The 16,309-nt window shown below is 45.0% G+C and overlaps 1 protein-coding gene across 1 annotated transcript; it reads right to left on the reverse strand.

Moving 5' to 3' along the window:
- Positions 1-7,324: 7,324 nt before the first annotated feature.
- MED6 (mediator complex subunit 6) lies at positions 7,325-14,953 on the reverse strand. The gene is made up of 8 exons (XM_069949470.1): positions 14,789-14,953; positions 13,017-13,176; positions 12,409-12,500; positions 11,566-11,648; positions 11,095-11,203; positions 9,838-9,953; positions 8,594-8,621; positions 7,325-7,683 (listed from the first exon to the last, which is right to left on the reverse strand). Exons 1-8 carry the CDS (start codon positions 14,808-14,810, stop codon positions 7,556-7,558), a joined length of 738 nt encoding a protein of 245 aa, XP_069805571.1. The 5' UTR covers positions 14,811-14,953; the 3' UTR covers positions 7,325-7,555.
- Positions 14,954-16,309: the final 1,356 nt, after the last annotated feature.

Consider the following 16,309-nt stretch of genomic DNA (forward strand, 5'->3'; position numbering starts at 1 on the left):
GACACATTGGCACAATCAGCAGGAATAGACGAGCTCTCTCCGTCAGGTGTGAACAGTTCAGGCCGGAGGAAGAGATGTGATGGTGTGGGACGTGTTTTCTTGGCGCACACTAGCTCCACAGATACCCACGGATGGACGTTTCGACAGTCGGATTTATCTTACTATTGTGGCCTGCTTGATCCTTTCATGGCTGCTGTTTCCCTTATGGCAGAAGGAGACAGTCAGCAGGACAATGCACCATCCACAAGGGCTGTACACTCATGGATTGGACCTGGGAACATGACGGTGAGTTTTCCTTCCTGACCTTAATAGGATGAGGATATTGAATATATTGGGCCATATGGGAATTAATGTTTGTAAACAGCAGTGACAGGTAAAATCCTGTGGATGGCCGTGAGGGTGGCAGTCCTGTGTAAAAGACGAGTAAATCGATGCAGCAGTTGTAACATACAATGAACTGCTGCACCCCTTTGTTCAAAGTATTTTACATAGGACTGCTGCAGCCCATACCCCCATCTCTGTTTACGCAGGACTGCTGCACCTTTTTCATTCCTTATTATGTGCATCTGTATAAAAACACATAGAGGAAGTGTGATGCCAGTCCTGTGGTGGATGGCCGAGATACAGCCGGACCTTAAGGTTTTGCCAGTGCCTGGTGGGCACACAGGTGAGATGGCACGCCTGCTTTTATAGTGTAAGGCCGGTTGTACCCTTCTCCCCTGTGGTCGGTGTCCTGTCAGGTTGCTACCGGGTCCCTTGGGATAGTGTTGTCACGGATTATGTAGTCACAGATGGCCGGAGCGGTGTAGTGACCCTCCCGGATAGTAGGACCCGCCACCCACAGAAAGGGGAAGTGTCCCAAGGTTGCGGTGTATATGCTGTGCAGGTGGTGGCGAGTAATTACAGTCTCTGTGGTTAGCATTGGTTTACTACTTGTATGTGCAGCAGGTGATACAGATAGGCTTAGATACACGCTTGACAAAGTTCTAATAAATACTGAGATGTAAAACCACCAGATCTCTACTAGGATGTAGTAGAGTTATACTGAGGTAGCGAAGTAAACAGGAGAGTGCAGTGAGAGTCTCAACCCAAGTAGTAATGTGCTCTGCCGGGATGTTGGAGTGTACAGAAGAATACTTGTAGAAGAAGAGTGAAAAAACATGTCTGTGTATTGACCTTTCTATAGTCTTCACACCACCTTATGCCCACTAGCTTTGGCTGAACCGTACTAATGGGTGACACAGGCCCTAGACCTTGTTACCTGGGATGAGCAGAGTGCTGAGGGTTCTCTGGCTGACACTCATGCTGCAATATGGAGTTCCTAGACTTTTCAGTAACTTTGCTCCATCCGGAGCAAAGCTCTTTGGCTTTGTAGTGGATAATGTCCTGCACTGTGGTTACTCCTAGTCCTCGGCGGGGGTTGAGATGATCTGTTGGCTAGTCCTCTCCTGAGGGGTTTAACACTGCATCATGCAGGGTATAGGCTCTTGAAGAAAGAAGTTTTGTGAGAGAGCACCCATGTGGGTACTGACTAAGACTATTACTCTTCTGTAGAGGGGACCTGGCAGAGGCTGTATCCCAGTTTTCCAGGCGGTCCTCCCTCTGTATCCGCCCGCTGCATGGAGCGGGCAGACAGCAGTAATCCGATGCCGAGCGTTCGGGTTCAGCCGAACCTGAACCTCAGCGGGTTCGGACCATCCCTAGTGGAGAGCTATCTGGTCTGCGTCCTTTCTCCACGGAAGCTCAACTAAGACTACTCCTTCACCCAAGGGACTAACTTCCTATCCAGCGTGTAAGAGGTGCTGTGGTTGGGTGGAAAGAGTGCAACAGAAGAGTAGAAAGGGAAGAGGTGATAGGACAGAAGAAAGTAAAGGTCCTACTGGTTAACAGATTCTAGCACACAGAAATACAATAACCATTTGAGACACTTCAGCTGTGCAGTTACTAGACCTCACTACATAACATAGCAACATCTAGTGGTCAATCCTTTTGCGAAGGGTGTGAACAGCAGCAACACCCATAGTGGGACACCACATATGTATGTATATAATCGTTGTCTCTATTACACGTAGCAATCGGTCGGTGGCTGATTTTGGTGTCAATTTGACACAATCAGCTCATGATCATCGTCTCTGTTACACATAGAGAGTATCACTGTGTGTCATAGGGCCCTCAGGGTCCTATTAGACAAAGCGATTTTTAACGATAAACGATCGCGAACAAGAGCTACCTGAAGTCGTTCACCATATTGCTCAGAACAATAGTCATGGTTACTACTAACGAAGGAACAATGTGGAATTACAGTGAACAATTAACAAGGATTTTGGGCTCAGCTAAAAAGATTCGATCAACAAAACACAAAACGGATATTGTTTAAGTTTGAATGATATAAAGATTATTGGCAACAGTCAATCGGCCGGTGTAATAAGGCCATATGGCATCATAGAATGCAGGAAGCTGAGGCCTAGTCCCCCTATTCACCCAATGGAAGATTTAAAAAAAGCTGTCAGGGTTTACATTTTTTGTCCCAATGTAAGACGATGCTATTCCAGGCAGAAGCTTCCACTTATAAGAAGGCAAAAAAATAAAAGTATACCATTCAGTGAATACAGGAATGGATTTGAATAGAGGAAAAATCTCAATCTTTTCTTTATGACCTGATCTCTGTTTATAGTCTGTTCCTGGCTTTGGCTTTAAATCTTTAGCAGATAATCTGTCAGATAATCTTTCTGTGTAAATGGACCCTAATTCTCATAGTGTTTCCTAAAACTTGCACCTGTGAACAAGTGTAAATTGTAGCGAATGCAGCGCACGGTGGGATCACGGCCTTCGCACATCCACATTTATCACAATTTACACCTGCACACAGCTCTGAGCTGGCACATACTTCAGACAGCCCCATCCCCCGCTTCCTGCTAATGTCTTATTTCGGTACTGACATCACTGACCCTTAGCTACGAGCTGTGACATCACTGACCCTTAGCCACTATAGCTGTGACATCACTGACCCTTAGCCACTATAGCTGTGACATCACCGACCCTTAGCCACTATAGCTGTGACATCACCGACCCTTAGCCACTATAGCTGTGACATCACCGACCCTTAGCCACTATAGCTGTGACATCACCGACCCTTAGCCACTATAGCTGTGACATCACCGACCCTTAGCCACTATAGCTGTGACATCACCAACCCTTAGCCACTATAGCTGTGACATCACTGACCCTTAGCCACTATAGCTGTGACATCACTGATCCTTAGCCACTATAGCTGTGACATCACTGATCTTTAGCCACTATAGCTGTGACGTCGCTGATCCTTAGCCACTATAGCTGTGACATCACTGATCTTTAGCCACTATAGCTGTGACGTCGCTGATCCTTAGCCACTATAGCTGTGACGTCGCTGATCCTTAGCCACTATAGCTGTGACATCGCCGACCCTTAGCCACTATAGCTGTGACATCATCGACCCTTAGCCACTATAGCTGTGACATCACTGACCCTTAGCCACTATAGCTGTGACATCACTGACCCTTAGCCACTATAGCTGTGACATCACTGATCTTTAGCCACTATAGCTGTGACATCACTGACCCTTAGCCACTATAGCTGTGACATCACCGACCCTTAGCCACTATAGCTGTGACATCACCGACCCTTAGCCACTATAGCTGTGACATCACCGACCCTTAGCCACTATAGCTGTGACATCACTGACCCTTAGCCACTATAGCTGTGACATCACTGACCCTTAGCCACTATAGCTGTGACATCACTGATCTTTAGCCACTATAGCTGTGACATCACTGACCCTTAGCCACTATAGCTGTGACATCACTGACCCTTAGCCACTATAGCTGTGACATCACTGACCCTTAGCTACTATAGCTGTGACGTCGCTGATCCTTAGCCACTATAGCTGTGACGTCGCTGATCCTTAGCCACTATAGCTGTGACGTCGCTGACTCTTAGCCACTATAGCTGTGACGTCGCTGACTCTTAGCCACTATAGCTGTGACGTCGCTGACTCTTAGCCACGAGCTGTGACGTCGCTGACTCTTAGCCACGAGCTGTGACGTCGCTGACTCTTAGCCACGAGCTGTGACGTCGCTGACTCTTAGCCACGAGCTGTGACGTCGCTGACTCTTAGCCATGAGCTGTGACGTCAATGACCCTTAACCACTATTGTTGGGAATAATTGTTATATTGTTTGAATTTAGGTCCCGATACCAGTGACATAATAAAATGGTGTACAGAGCAGATATCAGTGATGTAATAGAATGGGGTATAGATCCTGATACCAGTGATGTAATAGAATGGTGTATAGATCCTGATACCAGTGATGTGATAGAATGGTGTATAGATCCTGATACCAGTGATGTGATAGAATGGTGTATAGATCCTGATACCAGTGATGTAATAGAATGGGGTATACAGCTGATACTGTACTTTTGTTATACTGTATTCAGTTCCAAGAATATTTTTAGGGCCGGGCAATACTTCCCATTTGTAGGGATGAACAGAAAATGTATTTATTTTATTTAGTTACATCCCATTTATGCAAGACATTATCCAGTACAATAGTAATACGGAGATGCAAAAAGTGTACATACATTACTGTACTTGTAGTGGATGCAAACAATAAATCAGCACAGTAGCCATGTAAGAGTGTCCGTTTCTGAGTCCGTTTCTGACGCCGACTCTGTTGCGTTCAGAAAAATTTTACAATACAGTCCCATTTGCTGTATAAATTCTGTCCCATTAAACACATGATAAAAGACATGATTGTGTGCTGTACATGTTCCTGCTTCAATTAGAGACTTATGGGGAGATTTATCAAACATGGTGTAAGTGAAACTGGCTCAGTTGCCCCTAGCAACCAATCAGATTCCACCTTTCATTTCCCAAAGAGTCTGTGAGGAATGAAAGGTGGAATCTGATTGGTTGCTACGGATAACAAGGCCAGTTTCACTTTACACCATGTTTGATAAATCTCCTTAAAGGTGGGTTCAGACTACGGAATCCGCACGGATAAATTCTGTCTTCTGTCGGATTTCGTTGCTAGTATGCGCTCATGGTCGCGCGCCTTTCTGCCGGATCCATAGACACCATTCTATTGGCCGAAAGAACTGACGTGTCAATTCTTTTGGCGGAATCCACCCGTCCATAGAATGTAGTCAATGGCATGGGCGGAGAGGCATGCGGCCGTGAACACGTACTAGCGACGAAATCCGCCTGAATTTTTCCATGCGGATTCCGTAATGTGAACCCACCCTAATTCTGCATTTTCTATAATTTGTTCTTTGACAAGACCACCCCCATAGAAGACAGAATTTTTTTTTTTTGTGTGCAAAATTGGGTGGTCGGCTCAGAGGTTTCACTGTGCGCAGATGATATACTTTTTGCTTTATACTCTTTTTGGGAGATGTAGGCCGCTCCTTGGACCTAAAAACAGCATTTGTAGGGTACTCAGGGCCATTGATTGATATAAATCAGCATTTTTACCCCTTCTGATCCGGGATGGGAGCGTTCCCAGAATTAACGGGGTTATCCAGTGCTACAAAAACATGGCCACTTTTCCCCTACTGTTGTCTCCAGTTTAGGTGTGGTTTGCAATTAAGCTCCATTTACTTCAATGGAACTGAGTTTCAAAACCCCGCCCAATCTGGAGACAACAGTAGGGGAAAAGTGGCCATGTTTTTGTAGCGCTGCATAACCCCTTTAAACTGGATACATTGCAGAGGGGTAAGGAAAACGGGATTAGCGGTCCTAAATGCATATTTGTACTACTTAGCGGCCCAGATTCAGCAGTTCTGGGGTTGGGGTGGAGCAGAAGGGTTGACTCTAGTCTCTTTTTACAAAGTGTGACTCCAGTTTATCTACTGGATATTCCTTCTCAGACACGACCACCGGATGTGCCAGGTCTACTTCCTTTGCCAAAGAAAGTGTGGGTGCAGATTGAAAGTGTATGCCATCTACAAATATTACCCTCCCCTGGGGTGGGTAATGCTGACTCTTCATTACAGTAAGAGACCATAATCCGCTGCATGGAAAACTACCAAAAAAGCACCATGCTCACTGGGGGACTGCCAGCACCTCAGGTAGGGCCCAGGTGCTGACACATTCCCTTCATCTTGAGGGAGCCACCCTTTGGGAGGGTAAGGGGTTATGCACCTTGTCTGTTATATGCAGGTGGTTCTTTTAAATTTACTGAGTTGGATTTACCTCACGTTATATCTTTCCGGTTTCTTCCGCTATGGCACACAGTGGGAGCCCAGTTTGGAGACGCCTCTCCGAGTATTCTAACCCATCCGATTCCACGGATTCTAAGGACCAGTTCACACTGAGGAATCAGCGAGGAAAGTGTTCCGCCTGGAATCACCTCCGGGCAAATTAATTTTTCAATTAATCAAATCGATTTTTTCCAGTTCCGCGCTGAAAATTTTCAGAGCAGGAACTCGCTGCTCAATTTAAATGGGATTCCGCCAGAATAATTGACATGTCAACTCTTCTGGCGGAAAGCGGATCTGCCGCTGAACATTCAGTGCGGAAATACCTTTGAAATCAATAGAATTTTTCTTCTATATCTTTTTAGTGAGGAATCGGTGCTGAAATTCAAAGCTAACTCCTCAGTGTGCACTGGCCCTAACGGGCTGATCTCTGAGGTCTACAAAGAGCTACCGCATGCTTACCATGAAGAGAGACTTTTGGTGGCCAAGGAGCAGTGGGAAAAGGACATAGGGCCTATAACTGGGGAACAGTGGTCAGAAGTCTTAGCGCTAACACCTAAATTTACTGTTCCTGAGGCTCATAGGATATCTCAACTATACCTATGCGTATAGGACACCCAAATTCATACACAGAATAGAGGTCTGATCTGATGCCTGTCCGCGCTGCAGGGAGGATGATGCCCATATGGTGCACATATTGTGGAATTGCAGTAATAGAGCAGTATTGGAGAGAAGTTCTGGCTCTTATTAAAAGAGGAAATAATAGGGCTGTCAAACTCCGGCCCTCCAGCAAAACTACAACTCCCATCATGCCTGGACAGCCAAAGCTTTAGTTGTCCAGGCATGAAGGGAGTTGTAGTTTTGCAACATCTGGAGACCCAAAATTCCCTACCCCTGCTCTATAGACTTATAATGGATCCTGTGTTGTGTAGTAAGATCTTAGTGAACCATGGAGGTGAAGCCTATCTCCACGCACTTCTCCCGCCAATTTAACAGTTTGAGGGGTAATATGTGAAACGCATTGGCCGTTACTGTACAGTATCTCCACGCTTGGCTATATCTTTTAATGTTGAACCAATACACAATGAGAATTTTCACAAACACATAATACGTTTATAAAAGACACAAAATCAACACATTCACCTTCTGGCATCTTAACAAACAACCATAGCACAGGTATTGCCTTTCCAAGCTATAAGAACCGCTATCTTTAGCAAATGCCCATGGCGCATATATAAAGCTATGTGCAGAGTCCACATACAATGGCAAGAGCCCTCCATTCTCTTCAATGGGTTCCCAGGAATAGAAAGCGCACACACAGTCTACTGCAGCCGCATCCTCTTCTCTGGAGGAGCTTTGGGGGTTGTTCCTTGAGGAGCTTTGACTGGTTCCTTCTCTTCCTGTTTTATGGTTTCGGCCGGTTGCTCTGGTTCCTTTTTAATTTGATCAACTAGTAACAAAAGAAAACAATTATGTTAATACTACGACCTGCGTGTAGTTATGGTCCCCATAGATGGGTCCTATTACACAGGTCAACTGCGGTCCGATTATTTTAGTAAACGAGCACTGATCTGCTAGATCGGCACTCCTTCATTGGACCTATTAGACGTGCCGGTAATCGGGCAGTAAGGGCTGCATGGACATTGTTAGCGATGTCCATGCAGCCCTTGCCCAAACACCTGATACCTTACCTCTCCCCGCTCTCGGTCTTCTCTCCTGTGCTCCGCAGCTTCCCAGTGGCAGCAGCGTCTGAGCAGCCTGTCAGCTGACAGGCCGCTCAGCCAATCACAGGCTGGGACCACTGCGGCCTGTCAGCTGACAGGCTGCTCAGGCGCTGCAGCCACCGGGAGGTAAATAGTCAGGTGTTTGGGCAATCGTCAGCAGTGCATCTCAATTATATGTAGTGATGCGCCGTCAGCGCCCAGCGATTTTAGGTCCGAACCTAAACCAACCGTTTCATCGGCTGAACGTTGTCTCTATTACATGGAGCGATAATCGGTAGATTGTCGCTCCGTGTAATAGTGCCCTATCTCCTCCCTGCCTGGTAATAGAAAACCCCACTGCCACCAATCTAACCCTAGTTGAGAAGTGAAGAGGGGGCCCCTCTCATAAATATACACAATGAACAGAAGAGAGATGAGAATATGGAGCAGCATCCGAACCTGAACGCTCGGCATTTGATTACCGGTGGCTGAAGAAGGATGCAGCCCTAAGGCTACTTGGAAAAGTTGGATATAGTCATAGGCTGAGGCTCTATCTATGTTTTCTAGGACTCCCTAGGGCAGCATCCAACTACTCCAGCCAGTTTTGGTTTGGATGCTCCAGATTCACTCATTTCTAATAAAGAAACAACCACTTACCAGGTACTGGTTTCTCTCCTTGTTTTTGCTGCAACATAAAAATATTTAAAAAAATTAAGCTTAAAAAACCATAAAGATATATTTAACTCAGCTAAAAGAGACACTTTTATGTTGATGTTGTTTTTACATGGGTTAAAAAGGGTTGTCCAGTGAAAATTTTTTTTATTTCAAATCAATTGGTGTCAGAAAGTTATATAGATTTGTATTTTACTTCAATTTAAAAATCTCCAGTCTTCCAGTACTTATAAGCTGCTGGATGTCCTGCAGGAAGTGGTGTATTCTCTGCAGTCTGACACAGTGCTCTCTGCTGCCACCTCTGTCCATGTCAGGAACTGTCCAGAGCAGAAGCAAATCCCCATAGAAAACCTCTCCTGCTCTGGACAGTTCCTGAAAAGGACAGGGGTGTCAAACTGAAAAAAAAAAAAAAATCATTTCCTGCAGGACATACAGCAGCTGATAAGTACTGGAGATTTTTAAATAGAAGTAAATTACAAATCTATATAACTTTCTGAAACCAATTTATTTGAAAAATATTTTCGCTGCAGTGCCTCTTTAATATGTAAGCTATCGACTTCCCTCGCTAAGTTATCACTAGAGATGGGCAAGCTTTAAATGTGTAGCATTGCTACGTGTAGTTGAAGACTGTGTAAAAATAATAAAGATGATACTTACCTATTCTCCCCCGTTGTCCTGCAGCCTTTGCCTGTGTTCCCCGATGAGGTTTCTGACCCATCTCTTCAGTTACAGGTCTCTCAGCCAATCAGTGGTCTAGGGCGGTCCTGTCTTGGCTCAGCAGCCTGTCACTAAAGAGATGGGCCAGAAACCTCATCGGGGAACACAGGCAAAGGCTGCAGGACAACGGGGGAGAATCGGTAAGTATCATCTATTATTTTTCATATAAAAACCAAGGGCTGCAACGACAGCGCTATTGAGATAGATATACAGCCCTCATAATGTCTCCTGTAATAGCCGTGTAATAGGCTTGGTAAGGGAGCGACAATCTATCAGATCTGTGCTCACTTACTTAGAAATGTCAGACCGTCTAATACGGCCCTTAGGGTGCGGTACAACTTGCAGCGGTGAGAGGGTGTAAAGAGCGTCAGGGGTGGTGGGGATTGTAGAGTGTCACAGTGCAGTATCCAAGCTGGAAGTCAGAACATTATCCAAACCAAATGAATGGGTATGTAGGAATCTGCTTCTGCACACACATATACATACATGTTATATTTTATTTTTATACTTACCTGAATAAATTTAGGAGGGAATTTTTGCCGAAGTTCCAGAAGTAAAGCGTCTACCCTCTGTCTCTGGAAAAAGGAGCTGGCTTCTTCCTTCTTTTTGGCCTTTGGTTTGGCTTTGTCTGTAATGGAAATACATTGTTTAGTTTGGGAAAACCCTTTTAGGGTCCTTGCTGGGACCCGGCCCCTTTAACCCCCCCGCAGCCGGCCACCCGCAACCCGCAGCCCAGGCCCCAAGCATACATTACCAGCTCAGCGCTGTGGCTTGATTCAGGCTCCCGGCTCCCCTCGCTCCTCTTCAGCCAATCAGTGCTGCTGTGCACTGGTTGGCTGAAGAGGAGCGAGGGGAGACGGGAGCGTCAAAAAGCCGCGGCACGAGCTGGTAATGTATCCTTTGGGGCTGCAGGTTGCTGGTGGCCGGCACGTGGTTAAAGGGGCCGGGTCCCATACAGGCAGCAGATCCGCTGCGTGTATGGGACCTATTCACCTTCACACTACTGGATCCGCAGCGGATCTCGCTGCAAACTCGCAGCGAGAAATCCACTGCGGATCTGGTACATGTGAAAAATAAATAAATAAATCTTTCATATCGACTGGTGCCAGAAAGTGCAAGAGATTTTTAATTTACTTCTATTAAAAAAAATCTCCAGTCTTCCAGTACTTATCAGCTGCTTTGTGTCCTGCAGGAAGTGGTGTATTCTTTCCAGTCTGACACAGTGCTCTCTGCTGCCACCTCTGTCCATGTCAGGAACTGTCCAGAGCAGCAGCAAATCCCCATAGAAAACCTCTCCTGCTCTGGACAGTTCCTGACATGGACAGAGGTGGCAGCAGAGAGCACTGTGTCAGACTGCAAAGATTAAGAAAAAAAAAAAAAAAGAAAACAATGGTCAAGTACAAGGTGGTGGAACATTGTTTTTGGATTGTTAACTCTGCTTCAAGTACACAGTGCTTCGGCAGATTTATGTGCGTGGATACAGCTTTGTGTTTTTTTTTGTTCAGACTGGAAAGAATACACCAATTCCTGCAGGACATAAAGCATCTGATAAGTATTGGAAGACTTGAGATTTTTTTTTTTTTTTTTAATAGAAGTAAATTATAAATCTCTGGAACTTATTGACACCAGTTGATTTGAAAGAAACCATTTTCTGGTGAACTGTCCCTTTAATATGACTAGTTTGTTTCTATAGTGTGTTATTATGTGTTATATTATATGTGTTATATATCTCTATTATGTGTTATTACTCTTATTATGACGTATTATACCTCTTTCCTCCTGGTCTTTAAAGTGCCACCAGTAGCCTTTAGAGGGATGATAGCGGCAGTAAGACATGGCCTCATCGAATGCTGACTGGATCCCGTGAATTGCAGTAAGCTGAAGAATCAGATGAGAATTCAGTACAGGTTAATGGTCCAATATAGGATATTACTACAGATGATAATGCTGTATACTCCATGACCCTGGGGTAAGTCAGCCCTGCTGGTACTTCCAGCCAATGGGAAAGGAATACTCAATGCTCTAAACAGCTAACACAAATGTCAAACTCGTGGCAAAACTACAATTCCCATCATGCCTGGACAGCCAAAGCTTTAGCTTTGGCTGTCCAGGCATGATGGGAATTGTAGTTTTGTAACAGCTGGAGGACCACTAGTTTGACACTACTGATGTGCAGCACCAAAGTAATACATGACATCTGACCACATGACTGCGGTTTAGAGAGTGCACTGCTATCTTACTGTTCTGGAGTTGATGACCGATCCGAGGTCTGGAGCCTGGTAGATGACGCCTGCTATGATGTAGTAGTCAGCCAGAGGTATAGCTGCAAAGAAAATTCCATATATCCTTTAGTATACCCTATAAATCTGTATATACTGACTTCTACATAACAGGATTTGTATAATGCTTAAAGGGGTTATCCAGCGTTAGAAAAACATGGGCACTTTCTTCCAGAGACAGCACTGCGCTCTTGTCTCCAGTTTGGGTGCAGGTTTTGCAACTCAGTTCTATTGAAGTGAATGGAGCTTAGTTGCAAACCACACCTGACCTGGAGACAAGAGCGGTGCTGTCTCTGGAAGTAAATGGCCATGGTTTTCTGACGCTGGAGTTCAGACCAAAAGCAGGAGTCGTCTGCGCTCCATGTCTCACATGACCACGTAATGTAAGTCTACGAGCCTGCATCGCTGATATACACAGAAAGCGTGGAGAGAGGCGCGTGGGTCGTGCTCTTCACACTCAAACCCCAACCGATAAAAAGGTCAAATGAACCAGTTTGTTGGTTTTTTTTTTTCCTTTTTCTTTTTTTGGGAGGGGGGGGGGGGGGGACAGGTTCACTTTAAGGGCGACACAAACAAAATTAAAGACTCTACGGTCTATAAAATTATTATTATTTTTTTTTAAAAAGGAACAGCCAAAGCACATGTATTCCATCATGGTGTGCCTACCACGTCCAACCTCTCTTAGCCATCACTATATCATAGTCACCACATTACTGTACCCTGGGTCTGTCAACCATATACATGCAGTCTTAGGTGTAGTACTCTGTATAGTCTCTCTAATGATCCAGCATGACGTCTACTCACCCTGTGTAGGTGACTGCCTCTGCTGCTTCCTTATGATGAACAATATTGGCTCTTGCGCATGCAGCAGAATATACTCCACACCGACCATCTGACTGTATACAGACAGGAAACACAGGGAGGATTGGCATCACAATGAGTTTAGTATTGGCAATAAATGTATTTATAGAGTACCTGCTCTCTACCACTAGGTGGCGTCATAGGAGTACCTGCTCTCTACCACTAGGTGGCGTCATAGATTTCCATAGATGGAGATATGGCCGGGGAGTGAATGGCATGGCTGCTGGCGATATCCCTCTCCTCTCTGTGATAAACCTCCATTAGAATCAATAGGGCCGGGTCACAGAGGGGATGGGATATAATCACACTGGGGGTGTCAGGTCCACCTGCAGTGCATAGTGACGGGCCAGTGCACGAGAAGAGAATGGCGCAGGGCGCGGAAACTGGGCGGCGTCCTGAAAGAAGGACAGCGCCACTGGGATCCCCGCGCCAGGATCCGCAGGATAGAAAACAAGTATGGGATCGCAGGGGGTCCAAACGCCGTCTCCAGATTAGTCCCCCCCCCCCCCCCCCTACAGGGACGATCACAACAACGTCCCGGCAGAACTTACTTGAGATGATCCAGAGTTAGCCGCTGCATTTTAACCACTTCATTATTGCAGGTCCTGTCGTAGAAGGGGTTACTCCTCTCTGAGAAATAGTCGAGGACGGTGCCGGTACTTAGTATGGGGATCCAGGAGCTGTCAACCCACGAGATGCTGAGTAAATTATCTGTAACAACAAAGCTCACACATTACTCCTGTGCGCATGATGTGTATATTCTATGGCGATCTGAGGTTCAGTTAAAGGGGTTATCCAGGATGAGGAGAAACATAGCTGCTTTCTTTCAGAAGCAGCACCACTCCTTTTTTCAGTTTGTCTGTGGTACTGCAGCTCAGTTCTATTAATGTTGTTTTATAATGGAGTGGAGCATACTTACCTACCCTGATCCCCCACCACTGCCGTTCTGACAGCTCTGGGTTTTTCTATAGCAACATTTTCTATAGGAACAAAACATCAGTGGAAGCTGGGACTGGGAACCAACGGAACTAAGGGTCTGTTTACAGACACAGATTATCTGACAGATTTTTGCAGCCAAAGCCAGGAATGGACTATAAACAGGGAACAGGTCATAAAGGAAAGACTGAGATTTCTTTTTTTTTTTTTCTTTTTTTTTTTTCAAATCCATTTCTGGTTTTGCTGCAAAAATCTGTGTGTGTAAACAGACCCTAATGCTACGTTTACACGACGCGATAATTCACCCAATCGAACGATTAACGATTTTGAAGCAACAATTTTTTTTTATCTAACGATCAGCGTTTAGATGGAACGATATATCGTACAGAAAATTCGTTTTGCGATCGCTTAAGCCTATCTCACACATAGGTAAAATCAGGGAACGACTGTTTACACGGAACGATCGGCAAAGTTTTTGCGAACGACGATTTAAGAACATGCTCAAAGATTTATCGATCTTTCCGCCGCATTTACACGTACGATTATCGTTCGAATTCGAACGTTATCGCGATAATTCGCCCGATAATCGTTCTGTGTAAACGTAGCATTAGATAGGCGAGTATGCTCTACTTCATGATACAATTCTGTAGGTCCAGAATACCCCTTTAACGTGTCCCTCTTACTTTTTACATGTCAGAGATATGTCACCCCCACTGATCATCGCAGGTTATGCTCTTCACTTCCTGTCCAGCTGCGAGGGGGGGAGGGGTCTTTGTTATACTTCAATGGGTCAATCTCCTGCAACTAGATAGAGATCCCAGCAAGCCGAGGAGCGAAGCGCATAACTCTGAGCTTCTCCCGGCTCGTTTTTAATGGCTGGCAACCAATCGACACTTTTCATTTGTCTCTGTGACAGCGCCAGACAATCTATTCAACAATAGACATGTAAGGATCTCGAGAGATTTCTTTGACTTCGATGGAATCCATTTTTATTTTGCACCATTTAAAGTGGTTGTTTAGAGTTAAAAAAAACATGGCCACTGTCTTCCAGAAACAGCACCACTCCACACCATTGAAGTGCTATACCACACACAACCTGGAGACAGGGGTGGCGCTGTTTTTGATCTGAATTCTTTGTTGCCACCAATGCTGGGGAGCAGCTCACCATAGAGATGAATGGGGCTGGTGTACTCTGCCAAATGATGGAGGTTGTAGTACTGTCTGTCTCCGCTATGGGGCACTGTGACTCCCATAAGAGATCCTGGGATCCACTAGATCTCCTCCTCGTCCTATGAGAGTAGTTGATCCAGCCTGTGACCAGAGCAGACCCCCATCCCTTGTATCTATCAGCTACTAAATAGATGATAAACCCCATCCTTTTACTCACCCCTGATATCCACAGCCGCCATGCTGAAGCGCAGACAACAAGCCGCTTCCGGAAACCGGGAAACAATCCTCAAAATGCTTCAGCTGTCTCTGCTTTTTCCGGTATATAGTCACCGGCGGCCATTTTGTCGGAGACCATTCCCCCCATACACTATCACGTGTCACGGGATACGGCGCGCGGACACTAATGAGAGTAAAACGTATAAAAGGTTTTACCTCTACCTCTTTGTCTAGGCGTATAGGGTTTTTAAAACCGGGATTAGAGCGCCCTCTGGATGTTGGAAGACTGAGAGACAAGGAAAATATGCTTGTATTGTTGTATTGTAAAGAGAGATTATACTATAATCCTGTGGTGAGTTGGGATGTAATAATGGTACCATGTCAAAGCAGGGATGGGGAATCTTTGACCCTCCAGCTGCTGCAAAACTACAATTCCCATCATGCCTGGACAGCCAAAGCTAAAGCTTTGGCTGTCCAGGCATGATGGGAATTGTAGTTTTGCAACAGCCATACGGCCAAAGGCTCCCCATCCCTGGTTTAACCCTTAGAGGACCCGGCCAATTTCAATTTTTTTTCGTTTTTCCCTCCTTGTGCTTAAAAGGCCATAGCACTTGCATTTTTTTCACCCACATGAGCCCTTATTTTTTGCGCCACTAATTGTACTTTGCAATGACAGGCTGAGTTTTTTCAAAAAGTACACTGCGAAACCAGAAAAAAATTAAATGTGTGGTGAAATGAAAAAAAAAAAAAAACACATTTTTTTAATTTTGGGTTTTTTGTTTTTTACGCCACTGACTTGTTATGCATGTTCCTCAAGTTGTTACGATTACAACGATATGTAACATGTATAACTTTTCTTTTATCTGATGGCCTGTAAAAAATTCAAACCATTGTTAACAAATATACGTTCCTTATAGCGCTGTGTCAGGTGTCATTTTTTGCGCCATGATGTGTTCTTTCTATCGGTACCTTGATTGCGCATATACGACTTTTTGATCGCTTTTTATTACAATTTTTCTGGATTTGATGTGACCAAAAATCTGCAATTTTGCACTTTGGCATTTATTTGCGCTGACGCCGTTTACCATGCGAGATCAGGAATGAAGTTAATTAATAGTTTGGGCGATTACGCATGCGGCGATACCAAACATGTTTGTTTGTTTGTTTATTTATTTTTATTTATAAAATGGGGAAAGGGGGGTGAATCTAACTTTTATTAGGAGAGGGGATTTTTTTATTAATAAAAAAAATTTATTTATTTTTAACACACTTACTAGAAGTCCCCCTGAGGTTAGGGTTATTCCCCCTGGGGGAATTCTAGCATTACTATTCTGATCTCTCATTGAGATCTATGCAGTATACATATACTGCATAGATCCATGAGATAGGCACTCTATTGCTTTTGGCTGCTGCAGCCAAAAGCAATAGAGTGCCAAGCCGAGGCGATTGTATGATGCCCAGCAAGACATCTCCTACACCTGCCTTGGTAACCGAACTGTCCACCACTGACCTGCATCTCTAT

Source organism: Dendropsophus ebraccatus, chromosome 13 (genome assembly GCF_027789765.1).
Source record: "Dendropsophus ebraccatus isolate aDenEbr1 chromosome 13, aDenEbr1.pat, whole genome shotgun sequence".
NCBI classification, from domain to species: Eukaryota; Metazoa; Chordata; class Amphibia; order Anura; family Hylidae; genus Dendropsophus; species Dendropsophus ebraccatus.